At 37.4% G+C, this 27012-nt stretch overlaps 1 protein-coding gene across 1 annotated transcript; it reads right to left on the bottom strand.

The window, feature by feature from the left end:
* Positions 1 to 16801: 16801 nt before the first annotated feature.
* Positions 16802 to 21360, bottom strand: LOC116462945 (epsilon-sarcoglycan). The gene is given in 10 exon segments (XM_032145843.2): positions 16802 to 16899; positions 16902 to 16931; positions 16934 to 17171; positions 17174 to 17296; positions 17298 to 17333; positions 17335 to 17528; positions 17531 to 17668; positions 17671 to 17766; positions 17769 to 17815; positions 21320 to 21360. Coding segments are annotated over 10 exon segments (1041 nt in total).
* Between the last annotated feature and the right edge of the window lie 5652 nt (positions 21361 to 27012).

The following is a 27012-nucleotide window of genomic DNA, read 5'->3' as shown; positions in this document are numbered from 1 at the left end:
CAAACTTTGGATCAGAATCCAATTCCAGAAATAATACTTTGGAGTACCTACTATGTGTGAGATAGTCTAAATTAAACTGAAGTCATTTTATAATATTTTAGATTTTCTTAGTCCTAAGTAAACAGGAATCTTTGCAATTTACATTGGTTGAATTTTTGTTGATTTTTTTTTAACTGTATCTGGGAATATGGTTCAAAGTTTTCCCTAAAGGGGGTAAAAAGCTAGTTTCTTTTGTCCTAGGCTGTGTGCTGTTAACTGTCTACTTACATTGCCTATTTATTCTCTGCACCAATCCTATGGGTAGATATTATTATCTTCATTTTAAAGAAGAATCTCAAAAACATGGAGTGACTTGTCCAAAGCCACACAGTCATTCAATAATAGAACGGGGTACACAGGAAAGCACAATACCTGGTTAGGAAGGACATAGACTGTACTCAAAGAAATTCACAACCTTGCCAGGTTTTACCAGTAGGAGATTATGTAGCACATATAAGTAGCTTCAAAAAGTGTTGAGCCAAGGAGGAAAAATATAAGATTATATTGGGATAAATTTATCTATATGTTGCATTTACTTGAGTTTTAGATATAATGTGTTGGGTCAACCATCTGGGAATGATGTAAAAATAGTGAATGGAAGACTAGACTCAATGGTCATCTAGAGTCAATGATGAATAAATGCTGGAGCCTCCCTGGAATATTTTAGTGAAAGAAGTCCTAAGTTAGATCAGGGAAATATAAACGTTGGGATGCATTTATTACATATAATTCATTCAGCCACCCACTACACATGTCCCTGAGAAGAAACTCCCTTCACCTGAGCATTCAGAAATGTATTGGTTGGGAAAAACAACAGCATTTGCAATGGCTGTTCTTTGCATGCTGAGATGATAGTAGGAGATAATGCATTGGCACTGGAGTCCTGGATTTCAATGGAATAATGGGATCACAGAGTGGTAGAGGCCACATGTCACTGCTTAACCAGCAGAAACAAGATGAGTGCAATTATCTTAATAAGCTGCAATGATGGAGTGGTAATCAGAGTGTTTGACCCACAGGGACTTGTGGCAATGACTCATTGATCATGGAATCCCTACAGATGAAAATGGATGTGCAGTTTAGTGAGGTGTTGCTTCTCGTGTGGAAAAAGTCTATGTTTAGTGGGCAGAAATCTGACTTGAGTTGCCAAAGTGAGCATTAATGGCCTCACATTCAATTCCTAGACCTAATCCAACTCACAGATCCAGAGTCCCTTATTGAGAGTCGGGCAGCAGATCCCTTGAGGAAGTAACCTGATATAAGGATATATGGTGAATCTGCCTCTGTGTTTTCTTTACTCTGGAAAGTGGGAGTGCTATACTACAACATGTGGCATATGCTTAAATGTTTCAATGAATATATGGTGCTGTCTTTCTCATAGCCAAAATGTGTGCTTCCAGGAGCCAAGGAGCAGAAGTGGAAGTGGTCTCTCTCTCTCTCTCTCTCTCTCTCACATACCTAATAAAGTCATTTGAGAAATTTTTATTCATGATCCATAAACTTGAGCTAGGTAGCTTTGGAAGTCCCAATCCGTATGAAATAAATACTTCTTCCAGGCACCACAGTCATGGTTTCGTTAAGTTAGAAAAAGATTTCTCACTGGCATTTTGGCAAAGAATGTGTTCACTTTACTATCAGGGAAGATTGGTCCTGGTTACCCAGAGAAAATCGGGTTGCTGCTGCACAAGGGAGGGAAAAGGGCATCATGTCTGCAACTTAGATGATTCACTGGGATACTTTATGATCCTTCCATGTCCAATAATAGTGTTCAATGGGAAATTGTGGCAATTCAGTAAAGAAAACAATACTAAGAACACAGATCATGTCGGAATTAAGGGTTGGGTCCTCCATCAGGAAAATTCTGGAGTAGTCCAGTTGCTGGCAGAAGGAACAATGGCGGCAAATGAAGGAAGCCGTGATTATCAACTTTGTCACAAGGCTCTGGCAGTAGCTATATTTTTTAAAATTTATTTATTAGTTTTTAGTTTTTAAAATTTAAAGTTCCAGGATACACTTGCAGGACATGCAGGTGTGTTACATGGGTAAATGTATGCCTTGGTGGTTTGCTGCACCTATCAACCCGTCACTTAGGTATTAAGCCCTGCATGCATTAGCTATTTATCCTGGTGCTCTCCCTCTCCCCACAACCCTCCCACCCTGACAGGACCCAGTGTGTGTTGTTCCCCTCTCTGTGTCCATGTCTTCTCATTGTTCAGTTCCCACTTGTAAGTGAGAATATGCAGTGTTTGGTTTTCTGTTCATGCATTAGTTTGCTGAGGATAATGGCTTCCAGCTCCATCCATGTGCCTGCAAAGGATGTGATCTCATTCCTTTTTATGGCTGGATAGTATTCCGTGTGTATGTGTACCACATTTTCTTTATCCAGTCTATCATTGATGGGCATTTGGGTTGATTCCATGTTTTTGCTATTGTGAATAGTGCCAGCAGCTATATTTTATATTAATTGTTTATCCCCAACTTTTTCTCTTCTGCTGTATGTTTTAGGTTTTTGTTGGGCATATGGCTGAATTGACATAATCCTCTAATAGTATGGCAATAGATAGGACTTTGTGTGTGGGTCCCCTATGTTAATGAAATGTTTTTCATTTGCACAAAAGACAGTAGTGGATGGTGAAGGGCAAACAAGAAGACCTATCCAGTAGGATATTATTTGTTTGTCCCTTCATATTCGCTCTTCACCCTTTTTCACCTGCCTTTGTGTCCCAGAAGGCTAAACTCAGTGGGTTGCATGAATAAGGCTCACTGTCTTGCTATGTGACTTCTGGTTGGATTCAGCCAATTTATGGCCAGGAGGAGAGAGGCTGGGAAAATATTCACTTCCCCTGTTCCTTCCTTGCTGATCGTGAACAATGGATATATTCCTCTCTATAGTGTCATGTAGAGGGAGAACTTCTCTTAAAGCAATGGTTCTTTTGGAATTCTAGTAGCCACTTCTTCCTTTTAATGATTTAGTCTCAGGGCTTTGGACTATTATGACTCTACAAGTGTTTCTCTATCCTTTGTGGGAAACTTGCTCATATATTTGTAAATAATCCCTGTCAAACTCTCTTCAGTTACTCTTTGTGATGTAACTGATGCATACAACTAGAATCAATCTTAATTAAACTTTTCAGAATTTTTCTGGTAAAGGGTACACATAATAAAGTTCTCCAAATATGCCGATGATGGGAACTTTTTTATTTTATTTTATTTTATTTTATGTTATTTTATTTTATTTCATTTTATTTGAGACAGAGTCTCGCTCAGTCACACAGGCTGGAGTGCAGTGGTACAATGTCGGCTCACTGCAAGCTCTGCTTCCTGGCTTCATGCCATTCTCCTGCCTCAGCCTCCCAAGTAGCTGGGACTACAGGCGCCTGCCACCACGCCCAGCTAATTTTTTGTGTTTTTAGTAGAGATGGGGTTTCACTGTGTTAGCCAGGATGGTCTCAATCTCCTGATCTCATGATCCACCTGCCTTGACCTCCCAAAGTGCTGGGATTACAGGCGTGAGCCACCACACCCGGCCGATAGGAACCTTTTAAACTGTAGCAGGCTGACTAATGGCTCCCCCAAAGATGTTCACATCCTAATTATTGGAACCTGTGAATATGTTACATTATATGCAAAGGAAGGATGATTGAGTTAAAAATCCTGAGATAGGGATATGATCTTGGAGTATCTGGTGGACCCAATGTAATCACTAGGTTTCTTGTAGGAAGAAGGCAGAAGGGCAGAAAAGATGAGTTCATGGAAGCAGAAATTAGAGTGATGTACTTTGAAGATGGAGGTATGGCCCATGAATCAAGGAATGCAGGCAGCCTCTAGAAGTGAGAAAAAGAAAGGAAATGGGGTTCCCCCTGGAGCTTCCAGAAGGAACCAGCCAGCCCTGATGACATTTTGATTTTAGCCCAGTGAGGCTGATTTTGGACTTCTGACCTCCAGAACTTTAAGATAACAAACTGGCATTATGTGAAGCCGTTAAGGGTGTGGCAGTTTGTTACAGGAGCAGTAGGACCACACAGTGGCAAAATGCAGAGCTGTAAAGGAAATGGGTGAGAGGCCTTGCTTGGCTGTTTAAGTTGGCAGAAAAATGACCGATTAATTTCACTGCCAACAAATACAAGGGTGTACATATCATTTAAAACTACAAAATCTGTACCTTAAAAGATGAAATTTGAGCATTCAGTTATAATTAAGGATAGGAATTGAGAATTGCTGTATTGCCACTTCTCTGAAAGATGAGTGTAAGCTGTCTGTGCTATAAAAAGCTTAAAAAGGCTGTGCGCGGTGGCTCATGCCTGTAATCCCAGCACTTTGGGAGGCTGAGGCGGGCGGATCATGAGGTCAGGAGATCGAGACCATCCTGGCTAACATGGTGAAACCCCGTCTCTACTAAAAAACAAAAAATTAGCTGGACGTGGTGGCGGGCGCTTGTAGTCCCAGCTACTCGGGAGGCTGAGGCAGGAGAATGGCATGAACCCAGGAGGAAGAGCTTGTAGTGAGCCAAGATGGTGCCACTGCACTCAAGCCTGGGTGACAGAGCAAGACTCTGTCTCAAAAAAAAAAAAAAACTTAAAAAAAGAGCTGCTCTGATTCATAGAAAATAGTGTGGTCCACTAGGGGAAGGGTGTCCTCTTTTTTGCTTTTTAAATTTTTTATTTTATTTTATTGTATTTTTTTTTTTTTTTTTTTTATCAATCCTTACTTCTCTCAAAAGATTAGTCAGTTTCAAGAAGTCGAAACTGATTCTAAGACAGAACCCTAAGGCCATCCCTGGGCATATCTCTCTCATTTTACTTCTCCCATTTTGCAGCTGTTTTTGCAGTTGGAAACCTTCTTTTCTTCCACAAAACAGACAGCTCCCTAGATTTTGTCTTGGCCTAGGAATATTTAAGTGGGTGGCTAAATCTTGGGACAAATACTCTTCGCTTTTGCTTTCAGAAAAGAAAGCGGGGCTCTGAACCAGCTGGTGTACTCAGGGGTAAAATCTGAGATGTTAGTATGGGTTTAGAAAAAATTGTAGGTCACTCAGTATGCTTTGTTTATGCCTCTGTTTTGCTTTTAATTAGGACAAAGGAGTTTTTTTTTTACTGGTCCAGCCAACTACAGTTCTGGTTCTGCTTAGGTATTGGGACCAAAGTCCAAGTTAATAATGATGGTTAATTTGCCTTACTCTGACATTTTTATTTATACTTATATTTCCAGGGGGATTTTGTGGAGATGAGAGGTGGCTTGGCCAAGACAAGATTTACATATACTGTCTCTTAATACTGTCTCTTAAAAGCTCTCCTCTCCACAACATCTAGAGATGGTATAAAAAATAAAAGTTTTACTTTATCCTTAGTCAGTATCAAACGGTAGTACTATGGACTTGATTCTAGCTTGCCCATTTTAAGAAAGAGATAATGAAAGAGAAACCATGTGCGCAAACATGGGATAACTTTCAAATTTGCAAATCGAGTCATTTATTGAAAATAGTCCCATAGACATGAATGGGGCTTTAGTTGGTTTACCACTTAAATATGCTTCTAAGATTAATTCATAATGAATAGGTATTTCTAATCATTATTTCCTTTATATAAAATTATGAGATGTAAATATATAAACATCTAGATACATTTGATAGCTTCTCATTCATACTGAGGTCAAAACTTTTTTTTTTCTTGTTTTTTTTGAGACAGAGTCTCACTCTGTCACTCAGGCTGGAGTGCAGTGGTGTGATCTCAGCTCACTGCAAGCTCCACCTCCTGGGTTCACGCCATTCTCCTGCCTCAGCCTCCTGAGTAGCTGGGACTAGAGGCACCTGCCACCGCACCTGGCTAATTTTTAGTATTTTTAGTGGAGATGGGATTTCACCATGTTAGCCAGGATGGTCTCGATCTCCTGAGCTCGTGATCTGCCCGCCTCGGCCTCCCAAAGTGCTGGGATTACACGCGTGAGCCACTGCGCCCAGCAAAACTTTTCTTAAAGTTAAAACTCCTCTGCTCTCAGCCTATTGGAATTGAACACAAAAATCTAGGGTGACATTTAATAAATGCAAGCTGCACCCTTGCCCCAAGGTTATGTTATGCTTTGTTATTCAATTTAGTAACCCCTGATAATTTCTTTCTTTTAATTTTTGTGGGCACATAGCAGCTCTATATATTTATGGGACTGAGGTATCAAAATAATCACATCAAAATATCAAAATAATCACATCAGGGTAAATGGGGTATCCATTACTTCAAGCATTTATCCTTTTTGTTACAGCAATCCAATTATACTCTTTTACTTATTTTAAAATGTACAATTAAATTATCATTGACTATAGTCACCCTGTTGTACTATCAAATACTAGATCTGATTCTTTCTTTCTATGTTTTTGTATGCATTAACCATCCCTACTCCCTGCCCGCACTACCCTTCCCAGCCTCTGGTGACCATCCTTCTACTCTCTATCTCCATGAGTTCAATTGTTTTCATTTTTAGCTCCCACAAATAAGTGAGAACATGTGAAGCTTGTCTTTCTGTGCCTGGCTTATTCCACTTAATGGCCTCTAGTTCCATTCATGTTGTTGCAGATGACAGGGTGTTGTTCTTTTTTATGCCAGAATAGTACTCCATCCATTGTGTATATGTACCACATTTTCTTTATCTGTTTGTCTGTTGATGGACACTTAGGTTGTTTCACTATTGTGAATAGTGCTGCAGTAGACATGGGAGTGAAAATATGTCTCTGATACACTGATTTATTTGGGTATATACCTAGCACTGGGATTACTGGATTGTATAGTGGTTCTATTTTTAGTTTTTTGAGAAACCTCCAAACTATCCTCCATAGTGTTTGTGCTAATTTACATTTCCACCAACAGTGGACAAGGGTTCCCTTTTCTCCACATCCTCACCAGCATTTGTTATTGCCTATCTTTTGGATAAAAACCATTTTAACTGGGGTAAGATGATATCTCACTGTAGTTTTGATTTGCATTTGAAATTTACTTCTCGAAAACTTTTTCAAGGAAGGATTTTCCCACCCCAAACCTCAGGATTTTCAGCCTAAATATTTCATTAAATTTTAGCCTTTTTATTTTTTAAAAACTAAAGTTATATTTCTGCCCTACTTGGTGGCAAAAACTATGGTGAAGATTGTGACTTCTACATGTGAACTTAGGAGTACCATTTCTTCTCCACTTGGTGGCAAAAGTTACGTGAAGAGGAAATGACTTCCACATTTTGGCTTGCTCAAAATGGTCTTTTTCCCAGACAAAGGAAACAATTTGTCAAATTTAAAGAACGTGACTTTGATACGAGAGTGCTGAGAGGGGAATAGCGTGGTCCCTTTAAATGATGGGGAAGGAGGGGAGGGAAGTGCTGGGTAGAGGAAGGCATAGTCCCTGGCTAGGGCTCCATCCCCACGGACCTAGGTGAGGACAGGCACTTCTGCCTTTGCTCCAAAATGTTGCATTTTCCAAGACCACCATGGCCCACCACACCCTCACCCTCTGCCTGTAAATATCCGAGACCCTAGCAGGCACACACACACAAGTGGCTGGATGTCATGAGGAACACATCAGTGGAAGAAGACACAAGTGGCTGGTCATCCAGAGCTTGTTGGAGGAAGAGCACGCTGACAGGCACCAACAGATGCTGGCATGCTGGCAGGCCGTCGACTGGGATGAGGCAGACTTTGGTGGGGCAGTTGGAGGAGAGCTGGGGCCTCCAAGCGGCCCAACTCCAGGGGAAAACCATCTCACTTCTGGCTCCCCCATCAGCAGAGAGCTACTTCCACTCAATAAAACTTGGCACTCATTCCCAAAGCCCACGCGTGGTCTGGTTCTTCCAGTACACCAAGGCAAACACCCGGGACACAGAAAGCCCTCTGTCCTTGCGGCACGGTAGAGAGCCTAATTCAGCTGGTTAGCACAAGCTGCTTATAGATGGCAAACTAACGGCGCACTCTGTAACTCACGCCCACTAGGGCTTCAGAAGCTGTAAACATTCACCCCTAGACACTGCCATGGAGTCAGAGCCCCACAGCCTGCCTGTCTGTGTGCTTCCTTAGAGGTTTGAGCACGGGGGCGTGGAGGAAGTGAGCCACACCCCCATCACACACCCTGTGAGGGGGACAAGGGAACCTTTTCCATTTCAACTTTATCTCCCTTTAGTCAGGTGTTTGGTATTAATGTCTGATTTTCTATTATTTCTCTTCTTCTCTCCCTTTTGGATGCTTTCTTCTTTTTTTCCTACCTTCCTTCCTTCCTTTCCAGTTTCTTCTTCTTTCTTGTTTTTTTTCACTCTTTCATTTTTCTTTTTCACCTCTTTCCTTCTCTCTCTCCTTCTTCCCTTTCTTTCTTGATTCCTTCCTTTTCTGTCTTCTTTTATTTTCATTTTTAGAGGCACAGTGTCACTTTGCCACCCACCTGGCATGCAGTGGTGTGAACACAGCTTACTGCAGCCTCCACCTCCTGGGCTCAAGTGATTCTCCCACCTCCTGAGTGGCTGGGACTATAGGCAGAAGCCACCATGCCCAGCTAATTTTTGTATTTTTTGTAGAGATGGGTTTTTGCCACGTTGCCCAGGCTGGTCTCAAACTCCTGGGTTCAAGTGATCCATCTGCTTCAGCCTCCCAAAGTGCTGGGACTACAGGCCTGAGACAAAGCACCCAGCCCCTTCTTATTTTTTATTACTCTTTCTTTATTTCTCTTTCACCTCTCTCCTCTCCTTCCTTTCCTTTCTCTTCTTCCATTCTCTTTTCTTCTTTCCTTTCTCTCTTTCCTTCTCTCTCCTTCACTCCATCCCTTCCTTCCTTTCTCTTTTCTTCTTTTCTTTATTCATCTGTTTTTAACACTTATCCAGACAAGCTTTTTATGTAGACTAATTATAAAGTAACAGTGCTAATTATAAGCTTAATTAAAAAAACCCACTCAGAGATTCCAGTTCTGGGTAAAATGGGGTAAGCACACTCCAATCTGTCATTCTCACTGAATGCAGCTATAAAACCTAATCAGAATGATGGAACAGTTATTTGAGGACTCTAACTAGAATTTGAAGTATCACTGAATGGACAGCACATTTACCATTTTCTGGTGTCTACCGCAGCCTGGGTTCAAGTAGTGCAAAATATGGAAGTAAGCATCAACACAGAGAGACAACTTGGAGAACAGCCTTTTGGTTCTTGTTCCATGAACTGTTGCAGGAAATCAGGGACCTGGAATGGAGGGACTGGCTGAAGCCATGGCAGAAGAACATAAATTGTGAAGATTTCATGGACATTTATTAGTTCCCCAAATTAATACTTTTATAATTTCTTATGCCTGTCTTTACTGCAGTCTTTGAACATCAATTGTGAAGATTTCATGGACACTTATCACTTCCCCAATCGATACTCTTGTGATTTCCTATGCCTGTCTTTAATCTCTTAATCCCGTCATCTTCATAAGCTGAGGATGATTGCGTTAACTGCACAAATTGTTTAAACAATATGAAATCTGGGCACCTTGAAAAAAGAATAGGATAACAGCGATGTTCAGGGAACAAGGGAGATAACCTTAAAGTCTGGTTGCCTGTGGGTCGGGTGGAACAGAGCCATATTTCTCTTCTTTCATAAGCAAATAGGAGAAATATCGCTGAATTCTTTTTCTCAACAAGGAACATCCCTGAGAAAGAGAATGCATTCCCAAGGGGAGGTCTCTAAAATGGCCGCTTTGGGAACATCTGTCGTCTTTTATGGTTGTAGATAAGGGATGAAATAAGCCCCAGTCTCCCATGGCGCTCCCAGTCTTATTAGGATGAGGAAATTCCTGCCTAATAAGTTTTGGTCAGACCAGTTGTCTGCTCTCAAACCCTGTCTCCTGATAAGATGTTATCAATGACAATGCATGCCTGAAACTTCATTAGCAATTTTAATTTCGTCCTGGTCCTGTGATCTCGCCCTGCCTCCATTTGCCTTGTGATATTTTATTACCATGTGAAGCATGTGATCTCTGTGACCCACACCCTATTCATACACTCCCTCCTCTTTTGAAAATCACTAATTAAAAACTTGGTGGTTTTGCTGCTTGAGGGGCATCATGGAACCTGCGAAATTTGATGTCTCCCCCGGACACCCAGCTTTAAAATTTCTCTCTTTTGTACTCTTTCCCTTTATTTCTCAGACCAGCAGACACTTAGGGAAAATAGAAAAGGACTCATGTTGAATATCGGGAGCTGGTTTCCCCCGATAGTGAGCAGTAGTACACAGAACTTCTGGTAGCAACAGTTGTGGCAGCAGGAACCTAAAATGTCCTTTAGACTTTGAGAAATAAGAACAGCTAATGGCTTTTTTTTCTCTTTCTATGTACTCCTTTTGCTTGGTCCTGGATGCATATGCATTCATGGGAAGTGTGTGTTAGGGTAGCATAGCTAAAGACCATGCTTTCTGGGGAACTGTAAAGGAAACCAGAAAGGGAGATAATGGAGGCATAGGAACTTGAGAAACCAGTTCCATAAAATTGTTTAGAAACTCCTGGATTCACCCTTGAGCTGCAAGTGCATGGATCTAATCCTAAACATATATCATGTATTTTGAGAATGAAACTTTGAGATGGGCTTCTGCCCACTTTCTGGACTAGCCACTGGGTGACAAACACACAAGGCAGTTGTGAATAGCACTGCAAAGTCGTTGAATACTGAAATGTACATTGAAACCACAACCACAGAAGGCTGGTCAGGATGCGGGGACTGAATCCAACTGGGTTGATTGCTAAAGCAAAATATTGACATTTTCTATAGGGTTTAAACAGGACTCACTGTCTCATAAGAAAGTGTTCAAAGCATCCAGAAGACAATACGTAGTTAATTGACAAACAAGAACTCAGGAAAACCTCAACTCACATGGGTAAAGACAAAAAATAAACTCCGATATTGAAATGTTGGAATTATCTGACAAAGACTTAAAGCAGTTATTGTAAAAATGTTCAAAGTATGCACACTCTTGAAACAAATGTAAAGAAAATCTAAGCAAATAATTAAAAGATATAAAGAAGTATTAAGTGGAAATCTATAACTAAAAATATGACTTCTACACTCCCCAAAAATAAGGAAACAAAAAGAAAAACTCTAAGCAAACAAACACAACCTTCACTGGATGGACGCAATAGTATATTGGAGATAAAAGAGAAAAGAGTTAATGCATCTGAGGATAAATCAATGGAAGTTAATCTAAAGAACAGAGAAAAAAGAGAAAAAAAACAGCTTTCGAAACTTCTTGGGCTATACCAACAGGTCTAATTTTCATGCCATGGGAGTCCCAGAAGGTTACAACAAGGGTGTAGTACAGAAAAAAAAAAAAAAATGAAGAAATAATAGCTGAAAATTTCTCAAATATGATGAAAGATATAAACCTACAAATTCAAGAAGTTTGGTAGGCCCTAAAAGGATAAACACTTAAATCCCAACTCAGAAATGTCATAATCAAATTGCAAACACTAACTACAAAGAAAAAAATCTTAAAAACAACCAGAAAAAAAATAAGTTTTTAATAGGTTATTCAAATAACTGCGGTTTTCTCACCCAAAATCATGGAGGCCAGAAATAAGTGGACAGATCTTGTATCTACATTCTACTTCAAGTGGTAAAATATTGAGTCTAAGCAGTTAAAAGTTAATATGTATTATAATGCCTAGAGCAACAACTAAACACCAAACAAGCAAAACATACAAAGAGTAATAGTTCAGAAAATCAATTGCAGTGAAATACTAAAAAATCAAATAATGATTTAGAAAACAGAAAAAGGACAACTGAGAATTAAAAAACAGAAGAAAACAGAAAGCAAATAATATAATGGTAGAACCTAAACCTAAATATATCAATAGTTATAACAAATGTAAAATCTCTCATATCAATTGAAAGACAGATTTTCAGAATTAATTAAAAATGACACAAATATATGTTGCATATGAAAAACTCATGTCAAATATAATAATATTGGTATGAGAAAAATAAGAGGGTAACACTATGCAGACACTAATCAAAAGAAAGAAACCAGTAGTTACTATGTTAATGTCACAAAAAGTAGACTTCAGGGCAAAGAAAATTACCTAGAATAAAAAGGCACAGTACATGATTACAGAGAGGTAAATCAACTTAGAAGACACAACCATCTTAAAATATATTGGCAAACAACAGCACTTCAAAAGGTAAAATAAAATTGACAGAACTGGAAGAGATAGACAGATCCACACTTGTAGTGGAGACTACAACACTCCTTTCTTAGAATCAGTAGTAGTAGTAGAATCAGCAATACTAATAGAATCAGCAGGGATTTTTATCATGAATTAACTGGATCTAATTGACATAAACAGAGCACTCCCCCAAACAACAGAAGAGCACACTTCTCTTCAAGTATAACATACAAAATTCACAAAGATAGGCATATCCTGAGTCAGAAAACAAACTTTAACAAATTTGAACTAATTGAAATCACACAAAGTATGTTCTCTGAAAACGATGGAATTAAATTAGCAATTAATAACATAAAAATAAGAAAATCTCAACACTTGGAAATTAAACAATACATGCCCATAAAATCTTTATGTTGAAGAGAAAGTCTCAAGAGAAATTTGTAAATATTTTGAACTCAAGGAAAATAAATATATAACATGTTGAAATGTGTGGGATGCACTTAATGCAATGTTCAGAGGAAGATTTATAGCATTAAATGCCTATATTGGAAAACAAAGGTTTCAAATCAACAAAGTGAGCTTCCATCTTAAGAAAACAGAAAAAGTACAAAGTAGACTGAACCAAATAGAAATAAAAAGCAATAAATATAAGAGCACAAATCAATGAAGCTGAAAACAGAAAACAGAGAAAAATCAATAAAACCAAAAGGCAAAATTATCCAAAAGATAAGTAAAATTGATATACCTATGGCAGAAAAAGTGCAGATACACAATGATCAATCTCAAGGATAAAAAATGGGTATCACCTCATTCTCTGTAGATATAAAAAGGATAAAATGGATATTATGAATAAATCTATGTATAATACATAATTCAGTAGGTTAGGTGAAATGAACGATTATTCCAAAACCAAAAACCTCTAAAAACTCTTTTAGAGTGAAATAGATAAGCTTAATAGTTTAGTAATTATTCCTAACCCATTATTGAAATCTTGTGTAAAGAAATTTCCGGGACTAGATGACCTTACTGCTAAAATTTACCACACATATAAAGAAGAAATAAACCCAAGTCTACACCATCTCTTGAAAAGGAGGGAACATTTCCTACATCATTTTATGAGGTGAGCATTACTGTGACAAGAAGAAAATACCCCAAAACTTCAGATCAATATCACTCATGAACATAAATGCAAAATCATCAAAATATTAGCAAATCGAATCTAGCAATGCATAAAAGAATAGTATAATGTGACCAAGTAGTATTCATCTAATGAGTGAAAGGTTGGCTTAGTATTTGACAGTCAATCAATAAAATATATCTGATAGTCTAAAGAAAAATTATATAATCATATCTATTAATACAAAAACAAAAAGCATTTAAAAATATTTAATATTCATTCATAATGAAAACTCTCAGCAAATTAGGAATTGAAGGAAAGTTCTTCAGCCTGATAAAGGACATCTACAAGTTAATATAATACTTAATAGTGAAAGATACTAATATACATTTATTAGAATGGCTATATTGACAATATCAAGTGCTGACAAGAAAATGGAGCAACTGGAACACTCATACATATCACTGATGGCAACACCAAATATGACAGTCATTTTGAAAACAGTTTGGCAGTTTATTGTAAAGCTAAACATGTCCTTATTACATGACCCAGCAATTCCTCTCATGGTTTTTTTTTGTTTTTTGTCTTTTTTTAGTAAAGTGAAAACCTGTGTTTTCACAAAACCTGTACATGATATTTATAGCATCTTTAATTACATTGGCCCCAAACTGGAAATAACCCAGTGTTTTTCAGTAAGTGAATGGAAAAACAAATCGTGGTATAACTATGCAATGAAATATTATTCAGTAACACAAAGAAATAAATTATTGATAACAGAACAATTTGGATAATTCTCAAAAGTATTATGCCATGTTAAAAAAAATTCAGTCTCAACAGTTTACATATTGTCTGATTCCCTTTACATGACATTCTCAAAAAGTAAAAGAATAATAATGAAGAACAGAACTGTGTGACATTCTCAAAAAGCAAAAGAATAGTAAGAACAGAACTGCAGTTGTCAGGGATTAGGAGTCAAGGGAGGGGACTACAAAGAGGTAGCATGGGAGTTTTTTTAAGAGATGGAATTGTTCTGTATCCTGATTGTGATGGTGTTTACACTAATCTCTTCATGTCTTAATATTCACAGCAAAATACATCTCCAAAAAGTCAATTTTGATTTATATTAATTTAAATAATGAAATAGAGCAAAAAATAAGCACACAAAGTAACAGTCTTAAAAATCAAATGATAGATTGATTTTTTCATCAAGTTGCTGAAATCATAGCATTGGTAGGCAACTATTCAAATAAAAGTAAAATTTTACACAATTTGAAGTGAAACAATAAAAAAGGGGATTTGACCAAATTGAAAAAAAATAATTTATCAAATCCCAGTACATGAGACACAATGGAGTACTATTCCTCCATAAAAAAAAAATGTTAGAGTTGTTTCCAGAATTCTTTGTGTTCTTTGTTAGTTTTTTTGTGTATTTTTGCTACTAAAAAATTTCTTCAGGTTTTCCCAGTGAATCCATTAAACATTTCCATTTTATCTTGCTTAAAGTCTACTATATTTTTGGAAGCATATAAATATACTAGTTAACATATGAAATAAAGGAGTTGGCAGTGTTTCCTTGACTAATTTGTTTTCTATTAAAAAAGAGAAAATGAGCAAAACAATGCAACAAGACATGCAATTACATGACCCTTGTCCTCCTGTCTCTAGCAAAGAAAAATATTAAGTCTGTTGCATTTTATTTTCTGTAAAGGTATTAGGCCTTTGCCTCAAAGGTGTACCGTCAGAATAACAAGACATCCTCTTTTGACTTAGCTCTGACCTTCTCTGCATTCTACTCATCCTTTATGGCAAGTCAGCTAAATACACTGCCGGATATTGTTCCCCTTTAGGAAATTTTTCCTGGAATCCTGTAGTAAACTTGCAGAGGAAAAAGGCAAGTAAAGTTAAATTTCCTTGAGGAATGCTGAATATAAAAAAAAAGTATCACTTTTGACTTTTTTTTCAGAAGTTTGTCAGCAACTGACATAGAGAGATTATGCTGTCTTGATTTAAATTGTCAATTGTCTTCAATTATTCTTAGTTTGAGCTGAATAATTTTAAGCAGACTCCTTTAAAACAGAAAGAATGCTCTCTTGAGAAGAACTAATTCTAATACCCTTTTAGTTTATTGTCTTTATAACTGAATTATCAGAGTAATTAGTGATCATAAGTGATTTGATAGTTTATCATGTGATGTTAATAAACAATAAGCGAAAATGTGTGAGAATAACTTATCTGCCATTGAGTAGTAATATTTTTGTGCTGTGGTTATGATGTTAAGCAAACTAAAATAAGCAAATCTTCATGCCAGGGTCTTAGTTAATGTCATTTTGCTTGGCTGAGAAAATCTGAAACTTCTCTGAGCAGACATATTTTAAGAGAGCATTAGGACATGCATATTTTAGGATGCTAATAGAGACTCTCACCCTTTTTGGTTTTAGCTTCCAGAAATTATGATTCATAGTTCTTGATAGCATAGAATAGAAAACATTGTAAAGGGAAAGAAATTCTAACAGCTTGCTCAGGAATGATTTTGGAGTGTCAGTTAATCAAACATTTCTCTTTCATCCCTTTAGGAAAATGCACACTTCTGTTTTGAAAAATGGATCTAGAAAAATCTTTACTTTTGCTTTGGAATGGCCCACAATTATTGATGAACTGTTACTGGTATTAGAAAACTGATTGGTGAAAGAATATATAGCATAATAATAACTTATAATAGCAAAAATGACACAGTTGAAAAGTTGCCTGTGAAGAATATTTCAAAAGAACAAAAGATGTGCTTTGTCATTGCTGTTTTTAAGATTCTGAAGAATATAGTGATATTATTATATTGCATTACTCTATTTGTGCTATTGTTCTGGAAAGAAAGTTTAGCCACTTAAAGAAGTACATTTAATAGATTTTTAAAAATTATTAGAACGTAGAATTTTAAAATAAATGATAACATTCTGAAGTAGTTGTATTATGCTAGAAAGCTCTGGCCTAATTTAGATTTAAGGTTGAATAGGAGTTACTTTTTATCATTATAATTAATGGGCAAAGTATTCTGCACTGAATAACAACTCTTGTAGAAATCCAAACTTATACGTGATTTTGATTGTGATAATACATTTTCTGATGATGCTGGTTCTTGATTAATGTTGACTTTCCCACTTGTGACATAGTTTTCTCTCAAATCCTAGTTGTCTCAGCTAGAATTACCTGTTTTGCTCAATAGATTTCTACATCCTGTTTTTCATTAATAATATTTATTTTAAAGATCACTTTTAATTGTAACAAATATAAAGTCATCAGTGTTTTCCAAATTGTGAGTAATGCTTTAAGTAAAAAATACATTAGTAAAATGTAAGTTATATTGTATTATAATATCTGCTACAGTTAATACCATGAACATATACACCATATACCAGAAAAGCTCATGCATTATTGGAAGTGAAAAGAAATGTGATATAACTGCTATATTGTCTGATTATAAATTCATGCTTTGGTCAGTTCTCTTTCTTCAGGGATGACATTTACTTGTACTTCGTTGTTGAGGAACCTGAATTGGATGTCACACATTCTGCTGCATTTGTGTGTTAGTGCTATCATGGTTGTCGTGTACAGGGAAGGTATGATTTCACCAGTTACAAGTGAGACACAGGAAGTGTTGATGGGGGCCATGCTGTCTTTCTACTCTTGGATGTGTCTTGAAGCTCCTTGGCAAATTTCTGAATAGCACTGTGATGGATCAGTTGGATGTCTGGTGTTTGCATGTTTCTCTTTTCTACTCCTTCCTGTCGACAGTGCCTGATGTAAGGAAGTACTAGAAAGAGGACCAGTGCTACTGCTGAGGACACAGCCAGTATAATTAAGAAATCCATGTATTTGTCTGCTTTTCAGACAGTCATTTTGAAAAGAGTTTGTACTCTCCATCATCACTCACTAAAATTCCCCCTCCACAGATCACTTCTGGATAGGTGGCCACTTGCTTTGTTTTACCAACCAAATGAATTTTTGCACCAGTCAATGTAAAATCGAGTATAAATTTTTTTTAGCACATGTTATTACAGGCTCCATTTCTTGACTGCATCTCAATTAATTCTGTGGATTTTCAGCATCTTGTAATCAAGAAGAAAATGGGACATCGGCACCAATCCTGATGAAAATGCCCGCCTTTAGGCTGTTAATAGGAAGCAGAACCCTGCTGCCCCTATCTAGGGCCGTTGTGATGTTTATGGCATTCAGTCCTCTGGCCACAGCACATTTTTCTCCACCCTGACAAAGTTTCCAAGAACCTTCCTGGCCAATATTTCTTACACATTTATATTTTAAATGAAGATTTCTGCTTGATGTGGCAATAGGAAGTCCTCTGTTGACATTATATTATCCAATTACGCCTTTCAATCTCAAAGGTGCACCTATTATAGGCAATTATATCAATGGTAGTTGGTTTCTCCACATTTTCAGTTGTTGGAGAGCCATAAGGACTCTCTCACTATATGGTGTTCTTTGGATGAATAGGAGCCATCCAGGTCTTAATGAATAACCCTTTCAATTAGTCTTAAATGCTTTGGGATCATCACTAATCTCACCAGGTTTTGGTGAGGTGGAAATTTCTCCTTAAAATACTCGTTCCAAAGCATAAACCAAAAGGACACTTACAGATGGGTATGCGTTCTGATCAGAGTGCACCTTGGAGAAAATAATGAATACTGTCATCAAGAATGTGACAACCATTACAGGCTCTTCCTTCGTGTCCCCTGAACTTGTCCTATGCAAGCACAGGGGTCTGCAGGATCCCATCACCAGGACAATTGCATTATTGGGCTGACAAGGCCAGTAGTCCTCAATTCTCCCTTCCCCTCCCTTTCTTCTTTCCTCATAGCTTGGCTAGTTCTACTCTTTTCTTATTAGAGCACATTTTGTTGTACACAGAAATGCAAAGAGAACACAGTTGCCACTGCGAACTTTGTAGTGTGATGCTTATTTAGCTTTTGAATGGGCTTTCACACAAAAATTACTGCTTTGTGGAAATTTTCAGGTATGAGAAAACATCTTACAAAGAAATCCTCTGCTATCCAACTGATCAGTCAGTATTAAAAAATGCATGTGGAGGATATTGCAGATTGAAGTGTGCAAAGCATTTGTGTTTTAATTAAAATCTTAGAGGAAAAACTCATTCACATGAATTAATAGCAACATTTTTAGCAAGTTGCATAAATAGTGACAAAATTTACATCTTTGTATTCAAGAAGAGTATAGAGTTACTTGGTGAAGATCCCTACATATGTTAAATCCTTTCAACATGTGCTATAAATATTAAAGATCTATGGCTATTAAATTACGTGAGAGCAAATGACTCATGAGTAATTACAAATACCTGTTCTGCTTCTACTTATCACTTATTTTCTAAAAGGTAGCATAGAAATGAAATGCAAATATAACATAAAAGAGTATAACTTCCTGTTAAATGATGCTTTATCATATAATGGAATATTACAGCCTAATTCAATGTAGGACTAAACGAAGATTGGAAGAAAATGAGAACTCTGGAAGCCAGAAGCCTCAGTCCTCAGAAAGCTCCATACTCTGCATGCTGTTTACATATCTCTTTGTGTTTTTGTGGGTTTTTTCCCTATCTATTCCTGTGAAATAGCAAAAGACTTTAGATTAAAATGGATTTTACTAATCATAGAAGTCAAAAAAGCAAGTAAATATGAAAAAAAATAGCACAAAATTGTACAGAAACCATCCATATAGCTAAGGAATGAAATGAAGCAAATTTAGCTCTGTTAGAGCTTTTATTATCAATCAAATATATCCTTGATAGTCCCCATCTTTTTGACTTTTGGGGGGTCCGCCTCCCCCTACGTGTTTGCATTTTAAGTTTTTCACCTGACATAGATGAACAATGGGTGTGTTCCTTCTAATACCCTGTCAAAGGGAAAAACCACCGTCTAGGTCTTTGGGCACACAGTCACTTTGTTCCCCAGAAGTGATTCTGTAGCAGCCACAGCGTCTTACAGTGTTGGAAAGGAAGAGACTGTGTTGCTTGGAGTCTTAAGATACTCTCTGAGGGTCCTTGGAACTCCAGGCTTCCCAATAGGTATCTCGGTGTGAGTAGGTTTTACATATTGACCTTCCAACTCAGATAGCATCTGGAGAAAGGATGTCACTTCTGAGAAAAAGACTGAAGATATCTAACTGAAGAAATAGTACCTGGAAGTTTGAATGACCTAGGGAAGGGCAGCAAGATGCTCAAGTGCCTCAGACTTCCCAAGGTACACAAAGTGGGAAGCAGCACTGGTAACCTCTTTAGGAAGAATGCAACTCACACCTTTTACAGTTTCCATCACATTTCCTTTTAATGATCATTTGTGATCCCTAGCAGGGATTCGGCCATTCCCCAGAATCACACAGCATATGAGTGGTGGGACCAGAAGAGATTTCCGGTCATTTAAAAGTTTAATTTAATTTTTAACTTTTATTTTTGGTTCAGGGGTACATGTGCAGGTGCAAGTTTGTTATATAAGTAAATTACCTGCCATGAGGGTTTGATGTGCAGATTATTTTACCATCAGGTAATAAACATAGTACCTGATAGGTGGTTTTTTGATAATCACCCTCCTTCTTCCCCACACCCTGAAGTCGGCTCTGGTGTCCGTTGTTCCCTTCGTTGTGTCCGTATATACTCAATGTTTGCTCCCACTTATGAGTGAGAACATGTGGTATTTGTTTTTCTGTTCCTGTGTCAGTTCACTTAGAATAATGGCCTCCAGCTCTATCCACATTGCTGCAAAGGGCAGCTCTCATTCTTATTTATGGCTGCATGGTATTCTGTAGTGTATATGTACCACATTTTCTTCTTTATCCAGTCTACTGTTGATGGGCATTTAGGTTGATTCCATGTCTTTGCTATTGTGAATAGTGCTGTGATGAAGCTATGTCTTGTGTGCCTGTGTCTTTATGATAGAATGATTTGTATTCCTTTGGGTATATACCCAGTAATGGGATTGCTGGGTTGAATGGAAATTTTGCTGTGAGTTCTTTGAGAAATCGCCAAACTGCTTTCCACAATGACTGAACCAATTTGCATTCCCACCAGCAGTATATAAGCATTCTCTTTTCTCCACAACCTCTCCAGCATCTGTTATTTTTTGACTTTTTAGTAATGGCCATTCTGACTGGTGTGAGATGGTATCTCATTGTGGTTTTGGTTTGCATTTCTTTAATGATTGGTGATGTTGAGCATTTTTCCATATGTTTGTTGGCCACATGTATGTCTTCTTTTGAAAAGTGTCTGTACATGTCCTTTGCCCACTTTTTAATGGGACCGTATCTTTTTTGCTTGTGTATTTGCTTAAGTTCCTTATAGACTCTGGATATTAGACCTTTGTCAGATGCATAGTTTGCAAATATTTTCTCCCATTCTGTAGGTTGTCTGTTTACTTTGTTAATAGTTTATTTTGCTGTGCAGAAGTTCTGTAGTTGAATTAGGTCCCATTTGTCAATTTTCATTGCTGTTGCAATTGCTTTTGGGATCTACATCTTGAAATCTTTGCCAGGCCCTATGTCCAGATGATATTTCATGTTATCTTCCAGGGTTTTTGTTGTTTTAGGTTTTACATTTAAGTCTTTAATCCGTCTTGAGTTAGGGTTAGGGTTAGAGTTATTTTGAATCTTGGTTCTCATTCATTGCTGCTCCCAGTAAGCAGAGTGCAGCATATTCACAGCTATCCCTGGAGCAGGAGCAAGCTCCCTTCTGTGATGTCACAAGGATCTGACCTTCGTTGGTACTTTTTTCCCAACTGAATGGAACAAAATTATAAGATGATCAGCAGCGGGAATTCTCTGCTTCCTTGTTCCCCTTGGGCTAGTACAAGAATCATGGGTAGGCTGGTCTCATTTTAAAACCTATACTTTTCCTCCACTGGACTTTGCTAAGGCTAGAATGGGGGAGGCAAGCAAGGTAGTGGGTAGGGTATGTTAGGTAGCCTTTGACCGCAGATCTGAGGCCTTGTTCTCAAATCAATCTTACCTATTCCTGGGTAGCTGTCTTTTTTGGGAGGTGGTGGTCATGGTGCTGGGGTTTATTTTTTAATTGGTTCTAAACCAAGGGGGAGAAAGAGCAGCTGCTTATTTAACTGTATAGAAACCTCAAATTAATATTATTTAAGCATGATAAGAATGAGAAAGAATCCTTAAAGAACTAGACAATGCCAGTACTACCCCAATCTGCTCTTCAAGTTTATGGCCTATTTATGGCCTATTTCTGAAGGTGACAGGAACTCAAACTAGGAATATTTCTATTAAGAGAAACCAGCTTTTTACTGGTTTGCCCAATCAAGTACAATGTGTTTGGGTCTACCTAAGCAAAGACCTGCAGGATGTCCCTTCAACCCCTGCATGGTTCAAGTCTGATACTTGGGGGGGTCATTCCTGCCATTGCTGACTTCCTCATCCTTACACCTAATTGAATAACCAACTCCTGTTAATTCTATCTTCAAAAGAGCTTTGGAACCCATCTATATCTCTCCATCATCACCACTATTACTCTATGCTAATCAGTTATCTTTTTTTTTTTTTTTTTCCCTCCTGTGGAGTTTACCGCCACTGGGATAAATTCCTATTGGTCTTCCTGTTTATTGTCTCCCCATAAATTCATTCCTCACATAGCAGCCACAGTGATTAAATCGTGTTCGTCTCCTGCTTAAATTCTTTCAGTGGTTTCCTATCACGCAGACAGTAAAATCTAAGCCCCTTGCCATGGCCCATATGGCCTTTTATGCTGTGACACATATCCAGATCCTTCTACTACATCTTGACCACTCTCATCAATGACTACACCTCATCCATCCTGCTTGTCTTTTAATTCCCTGATGGCCTATACTAAGTTCCTTGACTCGGCTGAGTTTTTGCCTGTGTTAGAACCTTCTTACATCTCTCCTGTCTAGAATTTTTTTTTCCTCCTGCTCTTTCTCTGAGCTTTATTAAAGACCAACTCTGTTCTAGGCACCATGTGATAGGCATTAAAATATAATGCTGATCCAACAAAAGCAAAACAAAACATGTCTTTCCAAGTGCCTTGGCAGAAGGAGAGAGTTGAGCTTTACTTTTTAGTAAAATTTTTCTATCTTTGTAAAAGTTGTATTAAAACCTTCTATCACTAAAAGTTTCAAAATGAGAAAAATAATGCTTATGATTAATAGTGTCTTTTTCCCCAAGTTTGTCTCAATAATAAGTAAGTCCCTGGTGAATTGAACATAGTTTAGCTGGGTCCTCATCTTTCCACTCTCAGAAGTTTGATTTCAATTGTATACCGAGAGTGAATCCATTTTTCAGTGTGACTGATGTGGACAGTCATAATACCATTTTATTAATTTAGAGTAAAAAATGCAACTCATAGTCTGATAAACACATTCACTCACTCTGGCCGGATCATACACAGGCACCTAATTTATTAACAGAAGTATGCTTGGTGATCCTAGAATAAGAAGAGGAATATGATGATATGATGAATCAAATAGTAAATGGGTTGAGGTTGTGTCCACCTTCACAATAGAAATGTGATCACCACATAAACAGAATTAAAAACAAAAATCACATTATCATCTCAATAGATGCAGAAAAAGCATTCAACAAAATCCAGCATTCCTTTAGAATTAAAACTCTCAGCAAAATAGGCATACAAGGGACATACCTTAATGTAAAAAAAGCCATCTATGACAGACCCATAGCCAGAATTACACTGAATGGGGAAAAGTTGAAAGCATTCCCTCTGAGAACTGGAACAAGACAAGGATGCCCACTCTCACCACTCCTCTTCAACATAATACTGGAACTCCTAGCCAGAGCAATCAGACAAGAGAAAGAAATGAAGGGCATCCAAAACAGTAGGAAGTGAAACTGTCACTGCTTGCCGACAATGCGATCATTTACCTTGAAAACCCTAAGGACTCCTCTAGAAAGCTCCTAGAGCTGATACAATAATTCAGCAAAGTTTCCGAATACAAGATTAATGTACACAAATCGGTAGGTCTTCTATACATCAACAGCAACCAAGCAGAGAATCAAATCTAGAACTCAACCTCTTTTACAATAGCTGCAAAAAAATAAAATACTTAGAAATATATCTAACAAAGGAATCTACAAGGAAAACTACAAAGCACTGCTGAAAGAAGTCATAGATGACACAAACAAATGGAAACACATCTCATGCTCATGGATGGGTAGAATCAATATTGTGAAAATGACCATACTGCCAAAAGCAGTCTACAAATTCAATACTATCCCCATTAGAATCCATCAGAATACCACAGAATAAGAAAAAAATTCTAAAATTCATATGGAACCAAAAAAGACTAGCATAGACAAAGCAAGACCAAGCAAAAAGAACAAACCTGGAGGCATCACTTTACCTGATTTCAAACTGTGCTATAAGGCCATAGTCACCAAAACAGTGTGGTACTGATATAAAAATAGGCACATAGAGCAATGGAACAGAAAAGAGAACCCAGAAATAAACCCAAATACTTACAGCCAACTGATCTTCAACAAAGCAAACAAAAACATAAAGTGGGGAAAGAACACCCTTTTCAAAAAATGGCACTGGGATAATTGGCTAGCCACATGTAGGAGAATGAAACTAGATCCTCATCCCTCACCTTATACAAAGATGAATTAAGGACTTAAACCTAAGACCTGAAACTATAAAAATTCTAGAAGATTATATTGGAAAAACTTTTCTTGACATTGCCTTAGGCAAGGATTTCATGACCAAGAACCCAAAAGGAAATGCAGTAAAAACAAAGATAAGATTGTGGTTCCAAGATGGCTGAATAGGAACAGCTCCAGTCTACAGCTCCCACCGTGAGTGACGCAGAAGGTGGGTGATTTCTGCATTTCCAACTGAGCTTGGAAGAGAATAGTGGTTCTCCCAGCACGGAGTTTGAGATCTGAGAATGGACAGACTGCCTCCTCAAGTGGGTCCCTGACCCCTGCGTAGCCTAACTGGGAGGCACCCCCTAGTAGGGGCAGAGTCGGTTAGCTCTACTAATATGTGTCTTTGTGACTTTTTTCTTTAAATCATTCAATGGCTCATTTTTGAATGCACGCATTTTTTAAAAATTTATTTCTGTTAATACAGTTATTTCAAGACAATCAAATCTTGCAGAACTTGGAAGAACATTTCTTCTTTTAGGTGACTATATATGTCTTCTCTGATACACTGTGTGATTAATTTCTCAAAACTAAATCTGCATTTCAAATATTGAAAATAATTTGCTTAAAAATACTGCATGAATCAACATTCAATTATTCTTTGTAGGCTAGCTCGCTAAAATTGCATTTCAGCCAATCACAGAAGTAAGGAATGTTGGGAGTAACAACTGGGATAGAAGAAAAAGAGTAGAGAGAACTCTAAACATAAATACCATTCTGAAGGTGCCTCTATTTGAAGCACATTGATGCTTGTTGGCTTGATTCCTATTTAGTGTGGACAGTAGAGAGGGTCTGCAATTATTTGAACGTTTGTGCCCTATCCAAAACTCACAATAAAACTTAAATCCCCTATGCAGTAGTATTAAGAGGTGGGGTCTTTGGGATATAATTAGACCCTGAGGGCTCTGCCCACATGGATGGAATTGGTGCCTTATAAAAGGGTTAGAGGGAATTAACCCTTTTTGCCCTTCCAACTTTCCACAAGGTATGGAGCAGAGTTTGTCCCTTCCAGAGGACCCAGTAACAAGGTGCCATTGTGGAAGCAGAGAGCAAGCCCTTACCAGACTCCAAACCTGCTGGTACCTTGATCTTGGACTTCCCAGCCTTCAGAACTGTGAAAAAGTTTTGTTTTTCATAAATTACCCAGTCTCAAATACTTTTTTATGGCAGCACAAATGGACAAAGACAAGGTCTTTGTTTACTAAAAAAATTTTAAACCTGGGCTACTCTTTTTCCAGGTGAAGTATCTTACTACAAAGCCTTTGATTTGGATTTCAAATAAAAAATTTTAAATTGACTGATTCAATTTTAATTTTAATTATGTATTTATTCGTAATTTTTGTGTTGCAGCTAGCTAAAGCACCTTAAATTCAAATATTATTTATTTTTGATTGCATAGTTCTTTCTTTTGCCTATTCGGAGTCCTCCTAAGAACTTCCATTTTATGTTCTTGTCTTCTCATCAGTTTGAGTTGTGTCTTTAACATTGGAGAGAAAAACAATTTGCAAGATTTTCTTTCAGTATGAACCATTCTGAGGTCCTTCAATTCTTTGTAAGTGGTTTCAGAGAAGTTAAAGTTCAAGATCACCATGAATATGGGGCGTTGAAAATTCGGGGACGTTCTCTTGTGTGTTTGCACCGTCATCCCCTGAAATGCATCTATGGGTTTGTGATTATGATTGAAAAAGAGCAGAAAGAGATCAATTAAGAAAGAAATATTTAGTAACAGACCAATAAAGCTGTATTGTCTCTTTACCAAACATGAGAGTACTGTTAATAAAAAATGGAAATAAATTAAAAAAGGAAATAAATGAAAAACTAAAATAAAAAGTTGATTTATAATTTAGTTAATTTACAGTAAACTTAAAATCTGTAGTTCAAATCTTTTGTAGGATGTTCTCAATTTTTTAAATGAAATCAGATGACTGGTTTCCAGACTTTTGAAATAAAGTATTTGCTTTGGAATAAACAATCTGAATGTCATTGTAATAACAGAAAACAGGATCATTGGGTAATTTTACAGATATCCTGCCCAGTTTGGGAAGAAAATTTCTTTATGCAGTATTAAATTTATCTCAATCATAGTAGATCAGTCAGTAGTGACTTCAGAAAATGAACAAGATAATTTTTATTCCTATTGTCCTGAATATCAAGTAATAAATGTTTTTATAAGATAAAATAATCTTGCCATACTTTAGCTAAATCTATAAAATCACATACGATATGGAAAACTGTAAGCTTACAAGACTGGCAGGCCGTAAGTTCTTTTTCTGATTCACAGGAATCAGGTTCTTTGAGGTGCTGCCTAAGCTTTTACTTGAAACAAAGGAACATAACTGTGACTTCATATACCTTGTAATGTTTGAGAAAAGCGACTGTTTTACTGTTTGCCATTGTTATTGCAAGCTCTGGTAGAACTGTGAGTTCTAAACTGCATGGAGAAATACTCCTTCCAGATTTGTCATGAATATGCTAGTTGCCTTTTAAAAGGACCGGAAGGGAACCTCTGCCCAGTTATGAATGAGATTACAGGCAGAATTTTCCGGGAAACTGGGCAAGAGTCTAGATGAATACCCTCAGAACAGTGGCTCCAGAGTACCAGTCAGTGGACACAGGCCGTTCTGTGATGACATTTTCACTGGATTGAAGTGAAGTGAGATATTCAAGAAAATGATAAAAATTTCATTAAGTATACTATTTTTACTGAATTATCCTTTATTGACAGATTCTGTACTTCCTACTCTTTTAGTGTTATATGATATAATGATGTAATGGCAATAGTGGATCTGGTTTTATTCTTACCATTTAATGTCCTTCCTTGGCAATTTTGTTTTAAATGGTAACTTTTGTTTTACTTTCTAACATTTTTGGAGATGTTTTACTGGTTCATAAAATCCCAAAGCATAGAGTCGGGGATTAAATGAATGTTAGCCTACAGTATACACAGGTTCTTATTCATCTTTTTGCTTAATGTGACATTGTGATCATTAAAATTGATAACTCTGGCCTGAT

This window comes from Hylobates moloch, unplaced genomic scaffold (genome assembly GCF_009828535.3).
Source record: "Hylobates moloch isolate HMO894 unplaced genomic scaffold, HMol_V3 SCAFFOLD_24, whole genome shotgun sequence".
Classification (NCBI taxonomy): domain Eukaryota; kingdom Metazoa; phylum Chordata; class Mammalia; order Primates; family Hylobatidae; genus Hylobates; species Hylobates moloch.
Note: the sequence above shows the minus strand (reverse complement) of the source record. Positions and strands in the feature narration are given on the sequence as shown.